The 25,881-nt window shown below is 47.3% G+C and overlaps 1 protein-coding gene across 4 annotated transcripts in view; it reads right to left on the bottom strand.

The window, feature by feature from the left end:
* The window catches only part of ZNF398 (zinc finger protein 398), a 51,596-nt gene that overhangs the window by 15,467 nt on the left and 10,248 nt on the right, over window positions 1-25,881 (bottom strand). For all 4 annotated transcript variants that reach the window (XM_063641707.1, XM_063641708.1, XM_063641706.1 and 1 more), the window contains exons 3-4: window positions 14,864-14,990; window positions 14,222-14,335 (exon numbers count right to left, since the gene is read on the bottom strand). In XM_063641707.1, the coding sequence (XP_063497777.1) occupies window positions 14,222-14,335; window positions 14,864-14,990 (241 nt within the window). The remainder of the gene's footprint in view (window positions 1-14,221; window positions 14,336-14,863; window positions 14,991-25,881) is intronic.

Raw genomic sequence — 25,881 nt, 5'->3', positions numbered from 1 at the left:
TTGTGTGTGATTTAGTTTTTAGGATATATATCTATATCTAGGGACAGTTAAAATACTATGTTTTAAAGTCATTTGAAATAAATCTTCTCTATGTATTTATGTCACCAACCCATACACAGTTAGGTTTAGTTAATCTTTTTAAATTTTTTTTTTTTTTTTTTTGAGATGGAGTTTTTGCTCTTGTTGCCCAGGCTGGAGTGCAATGGCACGATCTCGGCTCACCAGAACCTCTGCCTCCCGGGTTCAAGCGATTCTCCTGCCTCAGCCCCCCGAGAAGCTGGGATTACAGGCACGCACCACCATGCCCGGCTAATTTTGTATTTTTAGCAGAGATGAGGTTTCTCCATGTTAGTCAGGCTGGTCTCAAACTCCCAACCTCAGGTGATCCGCCCACCTCGGCCTCCCAAAGTGCTGGGATTACAGGCGTGAGCCACTGCGCCCGGCCTTTTTTTTTTTTTTTTTTTGAGACAGTCTTTCTCTGTTTCCCAGACTGGAGTGCAGTGATGTGATCTTGGCTCACTGCAACTCTGCCTCCCGGGTTCAAACGACCTTCCTGCCTCAGCCTCCCAAGTAGCTGGGACTGTGCATGCCACCATGCCTGGCTAATTTTTGTATTTTTAGCAGAGATGGGGTTTCACCATGTTGGCCAGGCTGGTCTCGAACTCCTGACCTCAAATTATCTGCCCGCCTCACTTCCCCAAGTGCTGAGATTACAGCTGTGAGCCACCATGCCCGGCCCTTAAAATTAATTTTTAAAAACTACGTAGGCCAGCCGAGGTAGCTCACACCTGTAGTCCCAACACTTTGGAAGGCCAGGGCAGAGGATGGCTTGTGCTCAGGAGTTCAAGACCAGCTTGGGCAACATAGTAAAACCTGTCTCTACTAAAATTAAAAAATAAAAATAGGCCGGGCGCAGTGGCTCACGCCTGTAATCCTAGCAATTTGGGAGGCCAAGGCGGGCGGATCATCTGAGGTCAGGAGTTCAAGACCAGCCTGGCCAACATGGCAAAACCCTGTCTTTATTAAAAATACAAAAATTAGCTGGACGTGGTGGCGCATGCCTCTAATCCCAGCTACTTGGGAGGCTGAGGCAGGAGAATCATTTCAACCCAGGAGGCAGAGGTTGCAGTAAGCCAAGATTGTGCCATTGCACTCCAGCCTGGGTGACAAGAGCAAAACTCTGTCTCAAAAAAAAAATAATAATAATAAATATGTGAAATATCTACAGGGTTCTGAAATCAAAACTATAAAACAAGATATATTCAGAGAAGTCTAGCTTCCATCTTATTCCCTCTCTCCTTATACAGGGAAGCCATTCTTACTAATTATTGTTTTAATCTTCCATTGTTTCTTTGTAAATATATAAGCAAATGCAGTAGTCCCCCATTTATCATAAGGAATATGTTCCAAGACCCCCCAGTGGATACTTGAAACCTCAGATAGTAATGAAACCTATATATACTTAAAAAGTATATCTTGTTTTATTGCACCTCAGATACTGCTTTCTGTTTTATTTTTACAAACTAAAGATTGAAGGCCGGGCACGGTGGCTCACGCCTGTAATCCCAGCACTTTGGGAGGCCAAGGCAGGCGGATCACGAGGTCAGGAGATCGAGACCATCCTGGCTAACACGGTAAAGCCCCGTCTCTACTAAAAAATACAAAAAAAATTAGCCAGGCGTGGTGGCGGGTGCCTGTAGTCCCAGCTACCTGGGAGGCTGAGGCAGGAGAATGGCATGAACCCGGGAGGCAGAGCTTGCAGTGAGCCGAAATCACGCCACTGCACTCCAGCTTGGGCGACAGAGCGAGACTCCGTCTCAAACAAAAACAAAAACAAAACAAAACAAAACAAAACAAACTAAAGGTTTGTAGCACCCTTCTTGAGGCAAGTCCATTGGCAGCAACATCATGTGCTCTTTTTGTGCCTCTGTCACATTTTGGCACTTCTATTTTTTTTTTGTTTTGTTTTTTTGAGACAGAGTCTCGCTCAGCTGCCCAGGCTGGAGTGCAGTGGCACCATCTCCGCTCACTGCAACCACTATCTCCCGGGTTCAAGCGATTCTCACGTCTCAGCCTCCCAAGTAGTTGGGATTACAGGCACCCGCCATCATGCCTGTATAATTTTTGTATTTTAGTAGAGACAGGGCTTCACCATGTTGGCCAGGCTGGTCTTCAACTCCTGACCTCAGGTGATTCACCTGCCTTGGCCTCCCAAAGTGCTAGGATTACAGGTGTGAGCCACCACACCTGGTCACATTTTGGTAATTCTTATAATATTCCTAATTTTTTCATTATTATTATGTATGTTAATGGTGATCTGTGATCTTTTTTTTTTTTTCTTTCTTTTGGAGACAAAGTCTGGTTCTACTGCCCAGGCTGGAGTGCAATGGTGCAATCTCGGCTCACAGCAACCTCTGCCTTTCCGGTTCAAGCGATTCTCCTGCCTCAGCCTATCGAGTAGCTGGGACTACAGGCACGTGCCACCACATCTGGCTAATTTTTTGTATTTTAGTAGGGATGGAGTTTCACCATTTTGCCCAGGCTGGTCTCCAACTCCTGAGCTCAAGCAATCCTCCTACCTTGGCCTCCCAAAGTGCTGGGATTATAGGCATGAGCCACGGCACCTGGCCTGTGATCAGTGACCTTTGATGTAATTATCGTAATTGTTTTGGGGCACCACAAAACCACACCCATATAAAATGACGAACTTAATAAATGTTTTATGTGTTGTTCTGACTGGTCCAATGAATGACTCAGCCATTCCCCTGCCTTTCTCCCTCCCTCTCCTAGGACCTCCATACTCCCTGAGACACAACCATATTGAAATTAGGCCAATTAATAACCCTACAACGGCCTCTAAGTGAAAGGAAGAGTTTATACATCTCTCGCTTTAAATCAAAAGCTAGAATGCTTAAGGTTAGCAAAGAAGGCATGTCAAAAGCCAAGGGGAAGTAGACTGAAAGGTAGGCCACTTGAACCAAACAGCCGAATTGTAAATGCAAAGGAAAAGCTCTTAAATTAAGTGCCACTCCAGTAAACACAAGACGAAGAAAGCAAAATAATCTTATTGTTGATATGATGAAAATTTGAGCACTCTAGATAGAAGATCAAGTCAGCCACAACATTCCCTTAAGCCAATGTCTAATCCAGAGTAAGGCCTTAACATCTCTTCAATTCTATGAAGGCTGGTAGAGGTGAGGAAGCCGTAGAAGTCTGAAGCTAGCAGTAGTGGGATTGATAAGGTTTAAGGAAGTGCAAAACGGCCGGGCGCGGTGGCTCACGCTTGTAATCCCAGCACTTTGGGAGGCCGAGGCGGGCGGATCACGAGGTCAGGAGATCGAGACCACGGTGAAACCCCGTCTCTACTAAAAATACAAAAAATTAGCCGGGCGTGGTGGCGGGCGCCTGTAGTCCCAGCTACTCGGAGAGGCTGAGGCAGGAGAATGGCGTGAACCCGGGAGGCGGAGCTTGCAGTGAGCTGAGATCGCGCCACTGCACTCCAGCCTGGGCGACAGAGCGAGACTCCGTCTCAAAAAAAAAAAAAAAAAAAAAGGGAAGTGCAAAACGAAGGAGCAAGTGCTAATGGAAAAGCTGCAGCAAGTCCTCAGAAGATCTAGCTACAATTACTTGAGGAAAGTGGCTACGCTAAACAACAAATTTTCATGTATAAGAAACAGCTTTCTATTGGAAGAATATGTCATCTGGGACTTTCATAGCTAGAGAGAAATCAATGTCTGGCTTCAAAGCTTCAAAGGACAAGCTGACTCTCTTGTTATGGGCTGATGCAGCTGGTGACTTGAACTCAGTGTTCATTTTAGTATTCTGAAAACCCTAGGGCTCTTAAGAATTATGCTAAATCAGGCCAGGAGTGGTGGGTCACGCCTGTAATCCTAGCACTTTGGGAGGCCAAGGCGGGCAGACCACCTGAGGTCGGGAGTTTGAGACCAGCCTGACCAACATGGAGAAACCCTGTCTCTACCAAAAATACAAAATTAGCTGGGCATAGTGGTGCATGCCTGTATTCCCAGCTACCCAGGAGGCTGAGGCAGGAGAATTGCTTGAACCCAGGAGGCGGAGGTTGCGGTGAGCTGAGATAGCGCCATTGCACTCCTGCCTGGGCAACAAGAGCCAAACTTGTCTCAAAAAAAAAAAGAATTATGCTAAATCTACACTGCCTCTGTACTAGAAATGGAACAACAAAGCCTGGATGACAGCACAATTGTTTCAGCATGGTTTACAGAATATTTTAAGCCCACTGTTCAGAACTACTGCTCAGAAGAAAAAATTCCTTTCAAAATACTAGTGCTCATTGACAACGCACCTGGTCACCCACAAGCTCTGATGGGGATGAACGAGGAGATGAATATTGTTTTCATCCCTGTAAAACAACATCCATTCTACAGCCCACAGATCAAGGAGTAATTTTTACTTTGAAGTCTTATTGCATAAGAAATATATTTCAGCATCAATGCACTCCAGCCTGGGTGACACAGCTAGACTCTGTCTCAAAATAAATAAATAAATAAACAAACAAACATATTTCAGCCAGGCGTGGTGGCTCACGCTTGTAATCCCAGAACTTTGGGAGGCTGAGACAGGTGGATCACCTGAGGTCAGGAGTTCGAGACCAGCCTGGCCAACATGGCGAGACCCTGTCTCTACTAAAAATACAAAAAAATTAGCCAGGCATGGTGGTAGGCACCTGTAATCCCAGCTACTCGGGAAGTTGGGGCAAGAGAATTGCTTGAACCCGGGAGTCGGCGGTTGCAGGGAGCCGAGATCGTGCCACTGCACCCCAGTCTGGGCGACAGAGCAGGACTGTCTCAAAAAAAAAAAAAAAAAGAAATTGCCACAGCCACCCCAACCTTTAGCAACCACCACCCGGATTAGTCAGCAGCCATCAATACTGAGGCAAGACCCTCCACCAGCAAAAAGATGATGACTCTGAAGGCTCAGACGATTGTTAGGATTCTTAGCAATATTTTTAAATTAAGGTGTGTACATTTTTTTTTTAGACATAATTTATTGCCAACTTAATAGACTGTATAGCATAGTGTAAACTTAACTTTCACATGCACTGGGAAAACAAAAGTTATTGTGACTTGTACTGCAATATTCACTTTATTGCAGTAGTCTGGAACTGAACCCACAATATCCTGGAGATGCCTGTACTTGCCTTTAATGCTGTTTCCATATTAACTAAGTATTTATCACACACTGTGACCGTAACTTTTGCAGTTTGAGGTGCAACAGTAAAACTAGTACAAATTTCTTTTACTTTCTTCACAGTTTCACAGATAGAAGATTTGTTCTTACCAGAGATCTTGGCAACCTCAGCATGTAACTTCCTTCCTTCCTTATTAAGTCAAGAAATTTCACCTTTTCACATAAAGAAAGCACTTGATGGCTTCTCTGATACATCTGAATTGCCACCATTACTACTTTTGCAGTTTGGGGCCATTATTTGTTTTTAAAAAGGGGTGGAGCGGGGGGTTACTTAACATAAGCACTGCAATACTGCCACAGTTGACATAGCTTCTAAGTGACTAATGGCCATAGCTTCTAAGTGACTAATGGCCAGGTAGCGTATACAGTGTGGATGCACTGGACAAAGGGATGATTCACGCCCCAGATGAGACAGAGAAGGATAGTGCAAGATTTCATCATATTACCCAGAATGGCAAATTTTTTTTTTTTTTTGGGACAGAGTCTCACTCTGTCGCCCAGGCTGGAGTGCAGCGGCGCGATCTCAGCTCCCTGCAAGCTCCGCCTCCCGGGTCCACACCATTCTCCTGCCTCAGCCTCCCGAGTAGCTGGGACTACAGGTGCCCGCAACTAAGACAGGCTAATTTTTTTGTATTTTTAGTAGAGACGGGGTTTCACCGTGTTAGCCAGGATGGTCTCAATCTCCTGACCTCGTGATCCGCCTGCCTTGGCCTCCCAAAGTGCTGGGATTACAGGCGTGAGCCACCGCGCCCGGCCTCAGAACGGCAAATTTAAAACTTATAATTTCTGGAATTTTCCATTTAATATTTTCATATCACAGTTGACGGCAGGTAACAAACTGTGGAAAATGATACCATCAATAAAGGGGGACTACTGTATGTAGTCTCTATTCTGTTACAAAACTTCCCCTAAATGATGAGTGGTTGGCTGTACCTAACTGCAGTCACATACCATGTAACATTTGTATAGTAGTACAAAGGTTTATATTTGTGCTGAATATAAGGACAGTTTTGAGCAAGACACATGGAGTCATGCACTGCATAATGGTGTTTTGGTCAAAAACAGGCCACTGTCAAGCATGATGGCTCACATCTGTAATCCTAGCACTTTGTAAGGCCAAGGCAGGCAGATCACTTGAGTCCAGGTGTTTGAGACCACACTGGGCAACATGGCTATACCCCATCTCTATAAAAAATGAAAAAATTAGCCAGGTGTGGTGGTTCGAGCCTATAGGCTATTTGGGAGGCTGAGGCAGGAGAATCCCTTGAACCCAGGAGGCGGAGGTTGCAGTGAGCCAAGATCACACCACTGCACTCCAGCCTGGGCTACAGAGCAAGATTCCATCTCAAAATAAATAAATAATAAAAAGTAAATCCCGCCGGCCGCGGTGGCTCATGCCTGTAATCCCAGCACTTTGGGAGGCCGAGGCGGGTGGATCACGAGGTCACGAGACCGAGACCAGCCTGACCAACATGGTGAAACCCCGTCTCTACTAAAAATAGAAAAATTAGCTGGGCGTGGTGGCACGCGCCTGTAATCCCAGCTACTCGGGAGGCTGAGGCAGGAGAATTGCTTGAACCTGGGAAGTGGAGGTTGCAGTGAGCTGAGATAGCGCCACTGCACTCCAGCCTGGTGACGGAGCGAGACTCCATCTCAAAAAAAAAAAAAAAAGTAAATCCCAGCACTTTGGGAGGCCGAGGCAGGTGGATCATGAGGTCAGAGGCGGGTGGATCATGAGGTCAGGAGTTTGAGACCAGCCTGGCCAACATGGTGAAACCTTGTCTCTACTAAAAATGCAAAAATTAGATGGGTGTGGGAACGCATGCCTGTGATCCCAGCTACTGGGGAGGCTGAGGCAGGAGAACCGTTTGAACCCAGGAGGCAGAGGTTGCAGTGAGCGGAGATTGCGCCACTGCAATCCAGCCTGGGCGACAGGGCAAGACTTCATTTCAAAAAAATAAGTAAAAAATTTAAAAATAGGAAAAAGTTATAGAAAAAGGGTATAAAGAAAAAATATTTTTATATATATATGTACAATATGTTTTACACCAAATGTTATTACAAGTCAGAAAGTTAAAAAATAATAAAAGTATATTACTGTATTATAAAGTAGTATTATAAGTATATTACTGTATTATAAAGTAATACAGTAAGCTAAGGTTAATTTATGGTTAAAGAAAAAATTTTTTGGCCAGGCACGGTGGCTCATGCCTGTAATCCCAGCACTTTGGGAGGCCGAGGTGGGTGGATCACGAGGTCAGCAGATCGAGACCATCCTGGCTAACATGGTGAAACCCCGTCTCTTCTAAAAAAAAAAAAAAACAAAACAAAAAATTAGCCGGCCATGGTGGCACGTGCCTGTACTCTCAGCTACTCGGGAGGCTGAGGCAGGAGAATCACTTGAACCCCGGAGGCTCAAAAAAAAAAAAGAAAAAAGAAAAAATTTTTCTATAAATTTAGTGTGGCCTAAGTATACAGTGTATAAAGTCTACAGCAGTCCAGTAATGTCCTAGGCCTTCACATTCACTCACTGACTCAGTGAGAACAACTTCCAGTCCTGCAAGTTCTATTCATGGCAAGTGCCCTATAGAAATGTACCCTTTTTTTTTTTTTTTTGAGACAGAGTCTCGCTCTGTTGCCCAGGCTGGAGTGCAGTGGTGCAATCTCGGCTCACTGCAACCTCCGCATCCTAGGTTCAAGCAATTCTCCTGCCTTGGCCTCCCGAGTAGCTGGGACTACAGGCGCCAACCACCACGGCTGGCTAATTTTTTGTATTTTTAGTAGAGACAGGGTTTCACCGTGTCAGCCAGAATGGTCTCAATCTCCTAACCTCGTGATCCACCTGCCTTGGCCTCAAAGTGCTGGGATTACAGGCATGAGCCACTATGCCCGGCTCATTTTGTATCTTTTATACCAGATTTTTGCTGTACCTTTCCTACCTTTACATGTGTTTATATACACAATTATCATTGCGTTACAATTGCCTGCAGTATTCAGGACAATAACATGCTGTACAAGTTTGTAGCCTAGAAGCAATAGGCTATACTATATAGCCTAGGTACATAGAAAGCTACATCATCTAGTTTGTGTGAGTTCACGCTATGATGTCTGCACAATGACAAAATCAACTAATGATGCATTTCTCAGAAGATATCCCCATTGTTCAGCAGCGCATGACTGTGTTTGTCAAACAGTGTGGTATATGCAGAACACGTGCTTTCCTTCTATGAGTCTGGAATTTGGGTAAGTGCTAGACAGAGGGTATGCATGTGATTAGCCCCCAATAAACACCTTGGACACTGAGTCTCTAATGAGCTTTTCTGGTTGTTACAACTCATTACTGGAACAATTAAGCGTATCCTATGAGACTCCACTGGGAGAGGACTCTGGGAAGCCTGTCCCCGGTTTCCTGCAGACTTTGTCCCAGGTACCTTTTCCCTTTGCTGATATTACTTTGTATCATTCTAACAAATCTTGCTGGGAGTACAACCATATGGAAATCCTGTTGAGTCCTCCTAGCAGATCACCAAATCTGGGAGTGGTCTTTGGGCTCTCCAACAGAGCCAGGAGCATATTTTTTTTTTTAAGAAAACAAGTACTGAGGCTGGGTGTGGTGGCTCAGGCCTGTAATCCCAGCACCTTGGAAGGCTGAAGCAGGTGAATCACTTGAGTTCACGAGTTTAAAACCAGCCGGGGCAACATGGCAAACCCTCATCATCTCCACAGAAAATACAAAAATTAGCCGGGCACGGTGGTGTGTGCCTGTAGTCCCAGCTACTTGGGAGGCTGAGATGGGAGGATGGCTTGGGCCCAGGAGGCACAGGTTGCACTGATCTCAGATCATGGCACTGCACTCCAGCATGGGCAATAGAGCCAGACCTTGTCTTAAAAACAAACAAACAAACAAAAGAAATTGTGAAGTTGACAATTTGATCAGCCAATAGAAAATAACTGGCCAGGCGCAGTGGCTCACGCCTGTAATCCCAGCAATTTAGGAGGCCGAGGTGGGTGGATCACCTGAGGTCAGGAGTTCAAGACTACCCTGGCCAACATGGCAAAACCCCATCATTACTAAAAATACAAAAATTAGCTGGGCATGGTGGCACATGCCTATAGTCCCAGCTACTCGGGGGGTTGAGGCAGGAGCATCTTGAAAAAACATGGTAAAAACAAACTGACAAGATGACAGCAAAATGAAACTTTGATACGTTATTACAAAACCTAATTACTTGTTATCTTTTTCACCCATCCCATAAAATACAATGATATATTCATTTGTACTTGCTGAGGGCTATGTCAGATAACTAATAATGTAGACCAAAGAAATATACCCAATAAGAAATCTTTCTGTAGTCAAGTCACTCATCTTTATTGGTGGTATTATTTTAGCCTTATTACTTATATCTGTGATATAAAGATTAGTAAAATTCAACCTGTTACACTGCCTAAATGCAATCACCTGCACATTCTTAAAAAATAATATGGCCAGGTGCGGTGGCTCACTCCTGTAATCCCAGCACCTTGGGAGGCCGAGGCGGGTGGATCACTTGAAGTCAGGAGTTCAAGACCAGCCTGGCCAACATGGTGAAACCCCATCTCTACTAAAAACACAAAAATTAGCCGGGCATGGAATCCCAGCTACTCAGGAGGCTGAGGCTGGAGAATCACTTGAGCCTGGAAGGTGGAGGTTGCAGTGAGCCAGGATCATGCCACTGCACTCTAGCCTGGGCAACGGAGTGAGACTCCATCTCAAAATAATAATAATAATAATAATAATAATAATAATAATAATAATAATATGTGTGGCAGATGTGTGCATTGCTTAAAACTCAATTAAAACTTGAAATTTCATTATATGTAAAATTTACCTGAAAAGAAAAAAACAAATATTGAACTCCAGGTTAATAATATTCATGCTGGCTTCCTTCCCTCCCTCCCCTCCTCCCCTCCTCCCCTCCTCTCTCTCTCTCTCTCTCTTTCTGTCTTTCTTTCTTTCTTTTCCCCTCTGTGGCCCAGGCTGCAAACTACTCGGCTCGCTGCTACCCCCCACCGCGGACTGCCTGTGACTGCCGGCGCGCGCCGCCTGCTTTTTCTCCTTTCCCTGCAGGCGCGGTTTCGCCATCTTGGCCACGCTGGTCTCCAGCTCCTGATCCCGAGTGCTCTGCCCGCCTCCCGAGGTGCTGGGACTGCAGACGGAGTCTCGCTCACCCGGGCTGGAGTGCGGTGGCGTGGTCTTGGCTCGCGGCAACCTCCGCCTCCCAGCCGCCTGCCTTAGCCTACCAGGGTGCTGGGATTGCAGCCCCTGCCCGGCCGCCGCCCCGTCTGGGAGGTGAGGAGCGCCTCTGCCTGGCCGCCCCGTCTGGGAAGAAGTGAGGATAGCCTCTGCCTGGCCGCCCCATCTGGGAAGTGAGGAGCGCCTCTGCCCGGCCGCCCCGTCCGGGAAGAAGTGAGGAGCGCCTCTGCCCGGCCGCCCCGTCCGGGAAGTGAGGAGCCCCTCTGCCGGGCCACCCATCGTCTGGGAAGTGAGGAGCGCCTCTGCCCGGCCACCCATCGTCTGGGAAGTGAGGAGCGCCTCTGCCCGGCCGCCCCGTCTGGGAAGAAGTGAGGAGCGCCTCTGCCCGGCCACCCCGTCTGGGAAGTGAGGAGCGCCTCTGCCCGGCCGCCCCGTCTGGGAAGTGAGGAGCGCCTCTGCCCGGCCGCCCCGTCTGGGAAGAAGTGAGGAGAGCCTCTGCCCGGCCGCCCCGTCCGGGAAGAAGTGAGGAGCGCCTCTGCCCGGCCGCCCCGTCTGGGAAGCGAGGAGCGCCTCTGCCCGGCCGCCCCGTCTGGGAAGTGAGGAGCGCCTCTGCCCGGCCGCCCCGTCCGGGAAGAAGTGAGGAGCGCCTCTGCCCGGCCGCCCCGTCCGGGAAGTGAGGAGCCCCTCTGCCCAGCCACCCATCGCCTGGGAAGTGAGGAGCGCCTCTGCCCGGCCACCCATCATCTGGGAAGTGAGGAGCGCCTCTGCCCGGCCACCCATCGTCTGGGAAGTGAGGAGCGCCTCTGCCCGGCCACCCCGTCTGGGAAGTGGGGAGCGCCTCTGCCCGACCACCCATCGTCTGGGAAGTGAGGAGCGCCTCTGCCCGGCCACCCATCGTCTAGGAAGAAGTGAGGAGTGCCTCTGCCCGGCTGCCCCGTCTGGGAAGAAGTGAGGAGCGCCTCTGCCCGGCCGCCCCGTCTGGGAAGAAGTGAGGAGTGCCTCTGCCCGGCCGCCCCGTCCAGGAAGAAGTGAGAAGCACCTCTGTCCGGCCGCCTCGTCTGGGAAGTGAGGAGCGCCTCTGCCCGGCCGCCCCGTCCGGGAATTGAGGAGCGCCTCTGCCCAGCCACCCATCGCCTGGGAAGTGAGGAGCGCCTCTGCCCGGCCATGCATCATCTGGGAAGTGAGGAGCGCCTCTGCCCGGCCGCCCTGTCTGGGAAGTGAGGAGCGCTTCTGCCCGGCCACCCATCGTCTGGGAAGTGAGGAGCGCCTCTGCCCGGCCACCCATCGTCTGGGAAGTGAGGAGCGCCTCTGCCCGGCCACCCATCGTCTGGGAAGTGAGGAGCGCCACTGCCCGGCCACCCATCGTCTGTGAAGTGAGGAGCGCCTCTGCCCGGCCACCCATCGTCTGGGAAGTGAGGAGCGCCACTGCCCGGCCACCCATCGTCTGGGAAGTGAGGAGCGCCTCTGCCCGGCCACCCATCGTCTGGGAAGTGAGGAGCGCCTCTGCCCGGCCGCCCCGTCTGGGAAGAAGTTAGGAGCGCCTCTGCCCGGCCGCCCCGTCTGGGAAGAAATGAGCAACGCGTCTACCCGGTCGCCCCGTCTGGGAAGTGAGGAGCGCCTCTGCCCGGCCGCCCCGTCTGGGAAGAAGTGAGGAGCACCTCTGCCCGGCCACCCCGTCTGGGAAGAAGTGAGGAGCTCCTCTGCCTGGCCGCTCCGTCTGGGAGGTCTACCACGGAGGCCAGAAGCAATGTGGGGGCTGGACGTGGTGGCTCACGCCTGTGGTCCCGGCACTCTGGGGGGCGAGGCGGGTTGATCACTTCGGGCTAGGAGTTCGAGACCAGCCTGGCCAACATGGCGAAACATGAAAAGTACAACAGACAAACCAACCAACCAACTCAGTGACAACAAAACAGGTCTACCCTGGAGTCACACTCTAATTTTTTCTATTTTCCTCCCTTTCTGATCCTTTATCCCACTTTCTTTTTCTTCCTCTTCCTTCTTCTTCTTTGTCAAATAGAGGATTGAGTTATTATCACTGATCCATATAAAGTCCCTCTCTCATTTATTTTAATTCCCACCCCCCATTTCTATTCCCCGACTTCCCATGTGCAACCTTCCTAATATGTTTGATACGCATCTTTTTGTTTGTATGTATTTTTAGAAAATGTTTATTGTTTTGTGTGCAAAAAAAATTAAAAAAAAATAATAAAATAAAATCAAGACAGATAACGGAAAAAAAAAATATTCATGCTGAACTATTTATAGGAAAACGCATTGATGTCTTTACTGATTTTGAAAATAGGATAGATGGCTGGGTGTGGTGGCTCACGCCTGTAATCCCAGCACTTTGGTAGGCCAAGGCAGGCAGATCACTTGAGGTCAGGAGTTCGAGACCAGCCTGGCCAACAGGCTGAAACCCTGTCTCTACTAAAAATACAAAAATTAGCCAGGTGTGGTGGCGGGCACCTGTAATCCCAGCTACTCAGGAGGCTGAGCCAGAGAATCGCTTGAATCCAGGAGGTGGAGGTTGCAGTGAGCCAAGATCGCACCACTGCATTCCAGCCTGGGCGACAGAGTGAGACTCCATCTCCAAAATAAATAAATAAATAAGTAATAGATGGATGGCTGGATGGAGTGATGCAGTGACAGATATATGCATGATAAGGAAGGATGATATAATGTTAGTGGCAGAATTTAGGCGCTGGATATCCAGGTGTTCGCTATAAAAATATTTTAACTTTTCTGATTGAAAATTTTCATAATAAAATGTTAGAAAAAAATAACTGTGGCGGTGGTTCATGCCTGTAATCCCAGCACTTTGGGAGGCTGAGGTGGGCGGATCACGAGGTCAGGAGATCGAGACCACCCTGGCTAACATAGTGAAACCCAATCTCTACTAAAAAGTAGAAAAAATTAGCTGGGCATGGTGGCAGGCGCCTGTAGTCCCAGCTACTTGGGAGGCTGAGGCAGGACAGTGGTGTGAACCCGGGAGACGGAGCTTGTAGTGAGTCAAGATCGCGCGAGCAAGACTCTGTCTCAAAAAAAAAAAAAAAAAAAAAAGAAAAGAAAAAAATAACTATATAACTGTATGGGACAGCGGGTGGGTTGTAAGAGTTCATGTAATAGAGATGCCCGGAGGATGAACTTTCTGTGTGCTTCTATCCATCAAACAAAAAAAGTGTATGAGAATTTTCTGACAGCGAAGGTGAAGCATGAGGGAAACAATAAACTGGACTTTGGTTGGCAGTCTTTCCCACACAGTATTAAGCAGCTGCCAACCAAAAAGTTAGGAAGAGTTCATGATAGCCAGCTTCCCAGACCTGAGAAAAATCCATGTTGCCCAGGTGGATGTCATCAGTGTCTACTGGTTCCATGCATCTTAGAGGGACCATGCAGACTCCTAGCCCCTTCAGCACTTATGAAGGGCCACGCTTATATTTGCTCAAGCCACTTTAGTCCAGATGAGGATGACTGCCTCCTTCATCATGTAAGGACATGTTTATTTTACTAAACAGCTAGGTGTCAGTACTTCTGTCAGGGAATGCAACTTGTAACTGTTAGATGTGTAGTACTGATAGGTGAAGATACTGGACAAGGTGACCTCTAAGCTCCCTTTTATATTTAAATGCCTGAAGACACATTCAAAATCTAGTTGCTTTAGCAACGAATGGCTCTAGAAGCCCCTAAGCCCTGCTTAGTTCTGAGCCACTATGTCTGACCAGGAAAGGGAGACAAGAAGTAGGAATCTCTTCTCCCACTTACCTTCACTGGGGTCTGTGGGAATCTCACTTTCCTCTGGCCCTGCCCGGTCCTCTGTATTATGTTCCCCTTCTGGTTGAATCTGAGATAAGACATCAGGTTGATTTATAGCATAATCTAGGAGAGGAAAAAGGAAGAGTATTACAAAAAGAGATAAATGAGGATGACAACTAATTGCCATCAAGGCTGAGCTGAAGCTTTGTGGTGACAGTGCCAGGGAATTTCTTTTAGATTTCATATCACTTCTTCCCATCTATCCATCTTCAACTGTGGATATCTATTCAGGAAAGCAGGCAGTGGAGATGTAATGTGTGGGGAAAGCACATGTGCTAGGTTAGCACTGCTTTCAGAGTGACAGTGTGCCTCAAGGGGGAGAAGTCAAGCTCCTTTCAAAGTGAAGGATACCCATGGAAACCACCGGCTGTCACACCCGTAACCCTGAACTTCATTCTCTGTCCTACAATTTGGTAAAAAGAGATTATGATTCCTAGTTAGCAAGCATGAATTGGTCATATTTTGGCTTGAAACCAGAATTTGAAGTGTGTGAAGACAGAGTGAGAATGAGGTCACAGGAGGAAAAGGGACTGTTCTGAACCCTATTGGAACTGCTGTCACTTCATTCAAAAGGTGCCAACTCAGCCTCACCCATGGAGATGAGAGACTCATAGTTGCCCTTCATGATATTCTTGTAAAGTTCCTTTTGCCATTCTTCTAATTTTTCCCACTCTGGAGTGGAAAAGTAGATGGAGACATCATCAAATGCCACAGGCACCTAAAATTACAATCACATGGGTTAGTCCCTCCCATTATAATTCAGTCATTCAATAAATCTCTTTATCCCAATTAGTTCCTTTTTTTTTTACATTTTCAAAGGGTGGTCAATAAATATTCTAAATATCTCTGAAACGGTTTCTTTTAATGCTTCACATGTCATTAGAAAATCCTAAAATCCCAGTACTCATGCAATACAGCATGAGTACCTTAAATAAAGCTGGTACCTTTTCTTGAGGCACATTCGAGTATTTCAGTAAGCAGTAATAAAATATCTAAATACCATGTATGTTAAAACTTCAAACTTTATTGAGTCTTTGATTTCACCTCTTTTAAAATGCTTTTTCTCGGCCGGGTGCAGTGGCTCACGCCTGTAATCCCAGCACTTTGGGAGGCCGAGGTGGGCAGATCACCTGAGGTTGGGAGTTCAAGACCAGCCTGACTAACATGGAGAAACCTCATCTCTACTAAAAATACAAAATTAGCCGGGCGTGGTGGTGCGTGCCTGTAATCCCAGCTTCTCGGGGGGCTGAGGCAGGAGAATCACTTGAACCCGGGAGGCGGAGGTTGTGGTGAGCCGAGATCGTGCCATTGCACTCCAGCCTGGGCAACAAGAGCAAAACTCCGTCTCAAAAAAAAAAAAAAAAAAAGATGCTTTTTCTCTAAGAACATCACTCTCCAGGAGATCCAAATTCCTCTATTTGTTTTCTTTGTGTTATTTCTAGTTCCTCTAGTTCCTCTGTACTTTTGCCAAGTACAGAGTTCCCTTTGATGCTGTTCATCATGCACATGAGGAGGAAAGGATAATACCATGGCTGATGACTGAGAGCAAACAGGATTGATTTTGGAGGCATGTTAGGAACCAAAATTAAATTCAAAATTCATTATGTCTTCTGTGTGTATCCTTTAGTCTTTTCTGAAGCTTTGTATATTCTTCAAATGGAACATTTTGTCTATTTAAAACCCAATTTTCTGTTTTCAGTTCTTCTCTACCTGCCTCCAAGATTTACACCTTGTCCTGCCATCTCTTCAGTTGTTTTCACGGCAAGATTTCCTCTTTTTCTGGGCAACTGCAGCTCACTGCAATTTCTCTTTAGCTTGACTATACATTTCTCTGAGATACATTCATGAAGCATATGCTTTTCTTCTAACTGCTGTGTCTGTTCTTTTTCCAATGTCTTTTTGACTTCTAGTTAGACTTTTTCAGCTTGATTTCTTATATTTCAGCATTCCTGTTTTAACATCCCCATCGTTTCCTTCAGCATTCGGTTTGAACTCTGCAAGTGAGGTAACTTGGATCTGAAAACTACTGATTTACTATTCCAGGTCAAAATTTTCATTTTTTCTTTCTTCCTCTGCATTTTCCTTCTTTTCTTTTTTTTTTTTTTTTTTTTTTTTTTTTTTTTTTTAAGAGACAGAGTCTCGCTGTACACCCAGGCTAGAGTGCAGAGGAGCGATCTCATCTCACTACAACCTTTGCCTCCCGGGTTCAAGCAATTCTCCTGCCTCGGCCTCCTGAGTAGCTGGGATTACAGGCACCCGCCACCACACACTGCTAATTCTTGTGTTTTTAGTAGAGATGGGGTTCACCATGTTGGTCAGGCTGGTCTCGAGCTCCTGACCTCGTGATCCACCTGTCTCAGCCTCCCAAAGTGCTGGGATTACAGGTGTGAGCCACCGCACCCGGCCTCCCACAATTTCTTTTCACATTGATGCTTTTCACATTGCTTCCAGACATCGTGCTCCACTTTCATTTTCTATCTGCTAACTTGTTCTCAAATTCTAGCTTTTCATCCTGTAATACCACAAGTCTTTTACAACCTTCTTCCTTGGCATCTGGTACCTTACATATTAATATATGATCTTCTTTTTACTAAGTGCACTTTGTGGTGTTCAATAGCTGGTCTGAGAATTTCATTGTCTCACTGTAAACCATCCAGTTCACTTTGAATCTTTTCCCTTTCCCTTTCAGCTCAGTCTTGCTGCCTCTAGTTTCATGGCTGTTATTTCTAGTATGCCTGAAAGTTTCGTTCTTTGACTTTGGTGGTCAGTGTATTTCTTTCTTTCTCTTTTTTATATTTATTTTTTATTTTTTTGAGACGGAGTCTCACTCTGTCACCCAGGCTGGAGTGCAGTGGCACGATCTCGGCTCACTGAAAGCTCTGCCTCCTGGGTTCACGCCATTCTCCTGCCTCAGCCTCCCAGGTAACTGGGACTACAGGCGCCCACCACCATGCCCGGCTAATTTTTTGTATTTTTAGTAGAGATGGAGTTTCACCGTGTTAGCCAGGATGATCTCAATCTCCTGACCTTGTGATCCGCCTGCCTCGGCCTCCCAAAGTGCTGGGATTACAGGCGCAAGCCACTGCGCCCAGCCCTCTTTCTTTTTTTAAGATGGAGTCTTGCTCGGTCACCCAGGCTGGAGCGCAGTGACGCTATCTCGGCTCACTGCCACCTCTGTCTCCTGGGTTCAAGCAATCCTCCTGCCTCAGCCTCCCAAGTAGCTGGGATTAAAGGTGCACACCACCACGCCCGGCTAATTTTTGTATTTTTAGTAGACACGGGGTTTCACCATGTTGGTCAGGTGGGTCTCGACTCCTGACCTCAAATGATTCACCTACCTCAGCCTCCCAAAGTGCTGGGATTACAGGCATGAGCCACTGCCACCACTCCCAGCCTGGTCAGGGTATTTCTTTCTTGTTCAGTTTTATGTAATCTTTAATTATTAAAAAGGTACTTTGGCCAGGCGCAGTGGCTCCTAGAACTTTGGAAGGCCAAGGCGGGTGGATCACCTGAGGTCAGGAGTTTAAGACCAGCCTGGCCAACATGGTGAAACCCTGTCTCTACTAAAAACACAAAAATTAGCTGGGCGTGGCCAGGCGCGGTGGCTCACCTGAGGTCGGGAGTTCAAGACCAGCCTGACCAACATGGAGAAACCCCGTCTCTACCAAAAATACAAAATTAACCAGGGGCGTGGTGGCACATGCCTGTAATCCCAGCTACTTGGGAGGCTAAGGCAGGAGAATCGCTTGAACTCGGGAGGCAGAGGGTGCGGTAAGCCGAGATCACACCATTGTACTTCAGCCTGCACGACAAGGGCAAAACCCCGTCTCAAAAAAAAAAAAAAAAAAAAAAAAAAAAAATAGCTAGGTATGATGGCCATGCCTATAATCCCAGCTACTCAGGAGGCTGAGGCAGGAGAATCGCTTGAACTTGAACCTGGGGGATGGAGGTTCCAGTGAGGTGAGATCACGCCACTGCACTCCAACCTGGGTGACAGGAGCGAAACTCCGTCTGAAAACAAACAAACAAAAAAAAACAGATATTTTGTTCCTTGTTTGATTGTGGCTCTTTTTCCGAGCATTTAACCTATAGTTTACGTGACATTTTTGGCCTCCTGGGACCTGACTGTAACTGCATCTCAGCCAACTGTCACACCTGTATTCTTAGGACATTTTCTAACTGAGCACCAGAATTCTCTTTTTCAGCCATTAAATTTGCTACTTCAGCCTCTGAATGAATATATATATATATATATATATATAATTTTTTTTTTTTTTTGAGACAGACTCTCGCTGTTGCCCAGGCTGGAGTGCAATGGCACGATCTCAGCTCACTGCAACCTCTGGCCCCCCCCCCGGCCCCAAGGGTTTCACCATGTTGGCCAGGCTAGTCTCAAACTCCTCACCTCAAGCGATCTGCCCACCTCGGCCTCCCAAAGCGCTGGGAGTACAGGTGTGAACCACTGTGCCTAGCCAGCCTATGAATATTTTGATTTCTGAAACAAATGGACTTTTTCTCAAAGAAGTTCCTCTACTCATTTGTTGTCTCTTGTGGGATCAACACTAAGCAGCTAGTTATATAGTTCTACGTCTTTCCCCAGTCTTGCAATCTATAATTTAGGCCAGGTGCACTGACTCATGCCTGTAATCTCAGCACTTTGGGAGGCCAAGGCAGGAGCATCACTTGAGGTTAGGAGTTCGAAACCAGCCTGGACAACATAGCGAGATCCTGTCTGTATAAAGAAATTTAAAAATTAGCCAGCTGTGGGGCCAGGCGCAGTGTCTCACGCCTGTAATCCTAGCACTTTGAGAGGCCAAGGCGGGCGGATCACGAGGTCAGGAGATCGAGACCATCCTTGCTAACATGGTGAAACCCTGTCTCTACTAAAAATATAAAAAATTAGCCAGACGTGGTGGCAGGAGCCTGTAGTCCCAGCTACTCGGGAGGTTGAGGCAGGAGAATGGCGTGAACCCAGGAGGCAGAGGTTACAGTGAGCCAAGATCGCGCCACTGCACTCCAGCCTGGGCGACAGAGTGAGACTCCGACTCAAAAAAAAAAAAAAAATTAACCAGCTGTGGTAATGCACACCTGTAGTCCCAGCCACTCAGGAGGCTGAGGCAAGAGTCTCACTTGAGCCTTAAGGCTGCAGTAAGCAAAGATAGCACCACTGCACTCCAGCCCGGGCAAGAGCAAGACCCTGTCTTGAAAAATATATAAATAAATAAAAATAAAAATAAATCTCTAATTCAAATTTTAGAGTTTTTTTCCAAAATACATGCAAATTCTTTTTCCTAGTGTTTCAGATTCTATTTAAGAAATGTGTGTTTATAGCAAAGGTTGCAGCTCTATACTTTTCCACTTCTTCATCCCAATTGCAAAAACATTGGAGTTTCTAATTTTTGCTGCATTTGGGCTTTTAACAATTCCCTTTTTTTTTTTTTGGAGTTAATACCTGCAGCTTCATTTCTTCTAAGTCCTTAGTTTTTCTACTAATTCCCCTCTTAGTTCTTCAAGCAGGAGCTGAAGTTTTTCCTGGTGTGTTTGCTTTTCATTTAATAGGCGCTTGAGTACTTTTTGCGACTTTATGTACTCATCCTGCCACCTTGTATGCTTGTATGTTAGGCATTCAGAATCTGGCAACTAGTTGTTTTTGGTTTTTGTTTTGTTTTGTTTTGTTTTGAAGACAGGGTCTCACTCTGTCACCCAAACTGGGGTGCAGTGACGTGATCATGGCTCACTATAGCCTCAATCTCCTGAGCTCAGGTCATCCTCCCATTTCAGCTTCCCGAGTAGCTGGGACAACAGGCACACGCCACTATGGCAAGTCAATCTTTAGAAACATAATTTTTGTAGGGATGGGTCTGGCTATGTTGCCCAGGCTGGTGTCCTACACCTGGCCTCAAGCAATCCTCCAACCTCAGCCTCCCAAAGCCCTGGAATTACAGGCTTGAGCCACCACACCTGGCCTAAAAACTAGTTTTTACCTTTCCTCAATATTTGTTGGAAGTCAGGTTGTCAGCCCATTGTCTCTACTAGGAAAGAAAAAAGTTAGGAAAAGATCCTGGTGGCAAGGAGCCAAAGCAAAGAGGAGGAGGGAGAGACTGGGTGAGGAGGTGGTGATGGGACAGGGAGGAGGCAGGGCAAAGAGGAGGAGACACAGTGCCAGAGGGGCGCTGGGGAAATCTGAGGAATCCTGGGAGAGCTCCAAGGGTCAAGAGGGCAGCGTTGGGGAAAGCCCACCTCCTCCTGACAGGCCTCCTTGGGGTGCGGAGCAGAGACACCACCTCAGCCAGCAGCCCGTCCCCACTCCAGCCCCTTCAGTCTAAAAATCTTTACTATTTACTAAGTGCCTCCTGACTGAGAAAACTATATGGGGTACTGAAAGGATACAGGAAAAATAAGACACAGACCAATCTCTAGGAGTTCACAATGCTTTCAGGAAGAAAGGTGATAATCTAAAGCTATGAGCTTCTGGAGGGTGGAGGACATTACTTCCAAACAGTTACTCAGAGTTAGGTACAAACGCAAAGCGTACTTAACTCACACGAGAAAACATTCTGAGTATCCACTATATACAAAGTTTTCCCTAAGCACTGAGATAATTAAAATATGGTTTTCTGCCCCAAAGGGGAATATGACTATCTGCAAATGAATGACATGGACAAGACATGGGGCTGGCATGACTCAAAAAAAGATGTGACTTTGGCTAGTCCTGATGGGAATGGAGAAAACATTCAAGTGAAGGAAACTGAAGAGTGCATTCAGAGGAGGACTGTGAATTCTGCCTTGTTGGGGTTAAGATTGCATGTAGGGAATGGCCACATGCAGAAGAGAATCCCACTTCCTAGTATAGACTGGTCTATACTCTCAGCTCATTGCAAGCTCCGCTTCCCAGGTTCATGCCATTCTCCTGCCCCAGCCTCCCGAGTAGCCTCCCGAGTGGGACTACAGGCGCCCGCCACCACACCTGGCTACTTTTTCGTATTTTTAGTTGAGACCCCCGTGTCAGCCAGGATGGTCTTGATCTCCTGACCTCGTGATCCGCCCACCTCGGCCTTCCAAAGTGCTGGGATTACAGGCATGAGTCACCACGCCCGGCCTAGAAGAGAGGATTTTTTGGTGTTCCCAACACAAAGAAATGATAAATGCTTCAGGTGATAGATATGCAAATTACCCTCACTTTATCATTACACTTTATGCAAATGTATCAAAGTATCACACTGGCTGGGCCTGGTGGCTCACACCTGTAGTCCCAGAACTTTGGGAGGCTGAGGGAGAAGGATCACCTGAGGTCAGGAGTTTGAGACAAGCCTGGCCAACATGGGGAAACCCCATCTCTACTAAAAATACAAAAATTAGCCAGGCAAAGTGGTGCATGCTTTTAGTCCCAGCTACTCGGGAGGCTGAGACATGAGAATCGCTTGAGCCCCGGAGGTGGAGGCTGCAGTGAGTGGAGATTGTGCTACTTACTGCACTCCATCTTTCTAACAGAGACAGAGTGAGACTGCATCTCAAAAAAAAAAAAAATTTTTTTTTTTGAAGAACATTTATTTTGGACCTGGAACTTGGAATTCAAATTTAAGAGCAGAAAAAAGAGCATTTTTTTTTTTGAGATGGAGCCTCACTTTGTCGCCCAGGCTGGAGTGCAGTGGCACGATCTCAGCTGACTACAGGCTCCGCTTCCCGGGTTCACGCCATTCTCCTGCCTCAGCCTCCCGGGTAGCTGGGACTACAGGCACCCGCCACCATGCCTGGCTAATTTTTTTTGTATTTTTAGTAGAGACAGGGTTTCACCATGTTAGCCAGGATGGTCTCAATCTCCTGACCTCGTGATCCACCTGCCTCAGCCTCCCAAAGTGCTGGGATTACAGGTGTGAGCCACCACGCCCAGATGAAAAAGAGCATTTTCAACAAAGCAAGGACACATAAGTTTATTTCTCATATTTCAATTTAGTAAATCTTTAATACATTTTGACTAGAATCAAACGCATTTTAATTTCATTAAGAAATATTTAAAGGCCGGGCGCGGTGGCTCACGCTTGTAATCCCAGCACTTTGGGAGGCCGAGGCGGGCGGATCACGAGGTCAGGAGATCGAGACCACAGTGAAACCCCGTCTCTACTAAAAATACAAAAAATTAGCCGGGCGTGGTGGCGGGCGCCTGTAGTCCCAGCTACTCGGAGAGGCTGAGGCAGGAGAATGGCGTGAACCCGGGAGGCGGAGCTTGCAGTGAGCCGAGATCGGGCCACTGCACTCCTCCAGCCTGGGTGATAGAGCAAGACTCCGTCTCAAAAAAAAAAAAAAAAAAAAAAAGAAATATTTAAGAGATGGCCAGGCGTGGTGGCTCACGCCTGTAATCCCAGCACTTTGGTTGACCAGGGCAGGTGCATCACTTGAGGTCAGAGTTCCTCTAAAAATTCAAAAATTAACCAGGCATGGTGGTGCACACCTGTAATCTCAGCTACTTGGGAGGCTGAGGCAGGAGAATTGCTTGACCCTGGGAAGTGGAGGTTGCAGTGAGCCGAGATCACGCCACTGCACTGCAGCCTGAGCAAGAGGGAGACTCCATCTCAAAAAAAAAAAAAAAAATCTTTAAGGGAAATCACATTATTTTATATATGATTTTAGAGTCCAAGACGGACAGTTTAACTGTTAACCACTTATTCCAGATAAGACAATAACTTTAACTTAACTTTACTATTATTCTTAAAATAAATACTAAGTTTTTTGAAATGGTGTTTTGCTCTGTCACCCAGGCTGGAATGCAATGGCATGATCTCAGCTCACTGCAACCTCTGCCTCCTGGGTTCAAGCAATTTTCCTGCCTCAGCCTCCCAAGTAGCTGGGATTAGAGGAATGCGCCACCATGCCCAGCTAATTTTGTATTTTCAGTAGAGACAGGGTTTCACCATGTTAGGCTGGTCTCAAACTCCTGACCTCAGATGATCTGCCTGCCTAGGCCTCCCAAAGTGCTGGGATTACAGGTGTGAGCCACCGCGCCAGGCCATGAATACTAAATTTAAATTATCCCAAGGAACTCCTGGAGGAGCTCCAGATGCACAAACAAAATGTACTACGGAGAAGGTTCTCTATGAGAAATGGCTCCAATATCCTTCCCAGGTACTTCCTCATCCTCCACCCCACTTCACAGAAAAATCTGAAAGAGTTGTGGATCATCTTTCCATTTTTTCTCTTCGCATTCACTCTTCAAAATCGGCTCCATTCAGTCTTCTATCCCACCAGTCCACACAAGCAATTATTGTAAAAACCACCAGTGACATCTATGCAGACAAATCATACTCACTGTCCTCATCTTTCTAAACCTCCCAGTAACATATTCAACATAAATGACAACTCTCTACTTGGGATGCTTTTTTTTCTCCTTGGCCCTGTGACACCACATACTTTCCTGTTTGTTTTTTCCTCTACCTCATCAGCCTTTCCTTGTTTTTTATTTTTATTTTTATTTGTTTTTTGGAGACGGAGTCTTGCTATGTTGCCCAGACTGGAGTGCAATGGCACAATATCGGCTCACTGCAACCTCCACCTCCTGGGTTCAAGCGATTCTCCTGCCACAGCCTCCCGAGTAGCTGGGACTACATGCACCTGCCACCATGAGCCACGGCACTGGCCCAGCCTTTCCTTCCTAATCTCCTCTGCCGGCTCCTCCTACCACCGGACTTGGTCCTGGACTTTCTTTTTTTTTTTTGAGACAGAGTCTTGCTCTGTCGCCAGGCTGGAGTGCAGTGGCGAGATCTCGGCTGACTGCTACCTCCGCCTCCCGGGTTCAAGCAATTCTCCTGCCTCAGCCTCCCGAGTAGCTGGACTCCAGGCGAGCGTCACCACGCCCAGCTAATTTTTGTACTTTTAGTAGAGACGGGATTTCACCATGTTGGCCAGAATGGTCTCGATCTCTTGACCTCGTGATCCGCCTGCCTTGGCCTCCCAAAGTGCTGGGATTATAGGCGTGAGCCACCGCGCCCTGCCTGTCCTGGACTTTCTTTTTTTTTTTTTTTTTTTTTTGAGACGGAGTCTCGCTCTGTCGCCCAGGCTGGAGTGCAGTGGTGCCATCTCAGCTCACTGCAAGCTCCACCTCCCAGGTTCATACCATTCTCCTGCCTCAGCCTCCCGAGTAGCTGGGACTACAGACGCTCGCCACCACGCCCAGCTAATATTTTGTATTTTTTAGTAGAGACGGGGTTTCACCGTGTTAGCCAGGATGGTCTCCATCTCCTGACCTCGTGATCCGCCTGCCTCGGCCTCCCAAAGTGCTGGGATTACAGGCGTAAGCCACCTAGCCCCGCCCGGTCCAGGACTTTCTTAGTCCACTTAATGTCTCTCCTGAAAGTATCACAGGCATTTCAAACCTAACATTGTCAAAGGGGAACTCCTAATTTCCTCCCACCCCCAAGGCCACACTTCCCCAAGGTATTCCCCTCAAGGAAACTCCAACACCATCTACCCAGTTCAAGCAGAAAGCTTGAGTCAGGAAACCTAGCGTGGTTAAGAGCATCTGCTCTGAAGCCAACCTAGTTACAACACAACTTTGTTATTTATATTAACTATGTGATCTCGGGCAAGTTGGGTTCTTCTGAGACTCATATGCCTTAAAATAAGTAGAACACTTAGAATAGTAAATTCTAACTAAATTACCACACAGTAAATTTATAATTATTCTTTTTTTTGAAATGGAGTTTCGCTCTTGTTGCCCAGGCTGGAGTTCAGTGGCACAATCTCGCCTCACCACAACCTCTGCCTCCTGGGTTCAAGCGATTCTCCTGCCTCAGCCTCCCAAGTAGCTGGGATTATGGGCATGTGCCACCACGCCCAGCTAACTTTTTTGTATATTTAGTAGAGATGGGGTTTCTCCATGTTGGTCAGGCTGGTCTCAAACTCTTCACCTCAGATGATCCACCTGCCTTGGCCTCCCAAAGTGTTGGGATTACAGGCGTGAGCCACTGCGCCTGGCCTACAACTACAGTTCTTTTTTTTTTTTTTTTTTTTTTTTTGAGACGGAGTCTCGCTCTGTCGCCCAGGCGGGAGTGCAATGGCGCGATCTCGGCTCACTGCAAGCTCCGCCTCCGGGGTTCACGCCATTCTCCTGCCTCAGCCTCTCCGAGTAGCTGGGACTACAGGCGCCCGCCACCACGCCCGGCTAATTTTTTTGTATTTTTAGTAGAGACGGGGATTCACCATGTTGGCCAGGCTGGTCTTGAACTCCTGACCTCGTGATCCGCCCGCCTCAGCCTCCCAATGTGGTGAGATTACAGGCGTGAGCCACTGCACCCGGCCTTCCCATCAGTAACTCTTATTGTCATTTCTACCACCAAACATCCTGCATCTGTCCACTTCTCTCCATCTCTACAACTGCTACCCTCATCCAAGCCACTTGCATCCCTCCCTGCGTTAGTATTTCCTCCCTTCTTCAGTTCTTCCCCTACGGATTCATTCTCCACAAAGCAGCCAAAGGGATTCTTTCAATATATAAAACCGACCGGGCGCGGTGGCTCACGCCTGTAATCTCAGCACTTTGGGAGGCCCAGGAGGGCGGATCACGAGGTCAGGAGATCAAGACCATCCTGGCTAACATGGTGAAACCCCGTCTCCAC

The sequence above is a fragment of the Symphalangus syndactylus genome, chromosome 6, assembly GCF_028878055.3.
Source record: "Symphalangus syndactylus isolate Jambi chromosome 6, NHGRI_mSymSyn1-v2.1_pri, whole genome shotgun sequence".
Lineage (NCBI taxonomy): Eukaryota > Metazoa > Chordata > Mammalia > Primates > Hylobatidae > Symphalangus > Symphalangus syndactylus.
The sequence above is the reverse complement of the archived record's forward strand: the minus strand, read 5'-3'. Positions and strand labels throughout refer to the sequence as shown.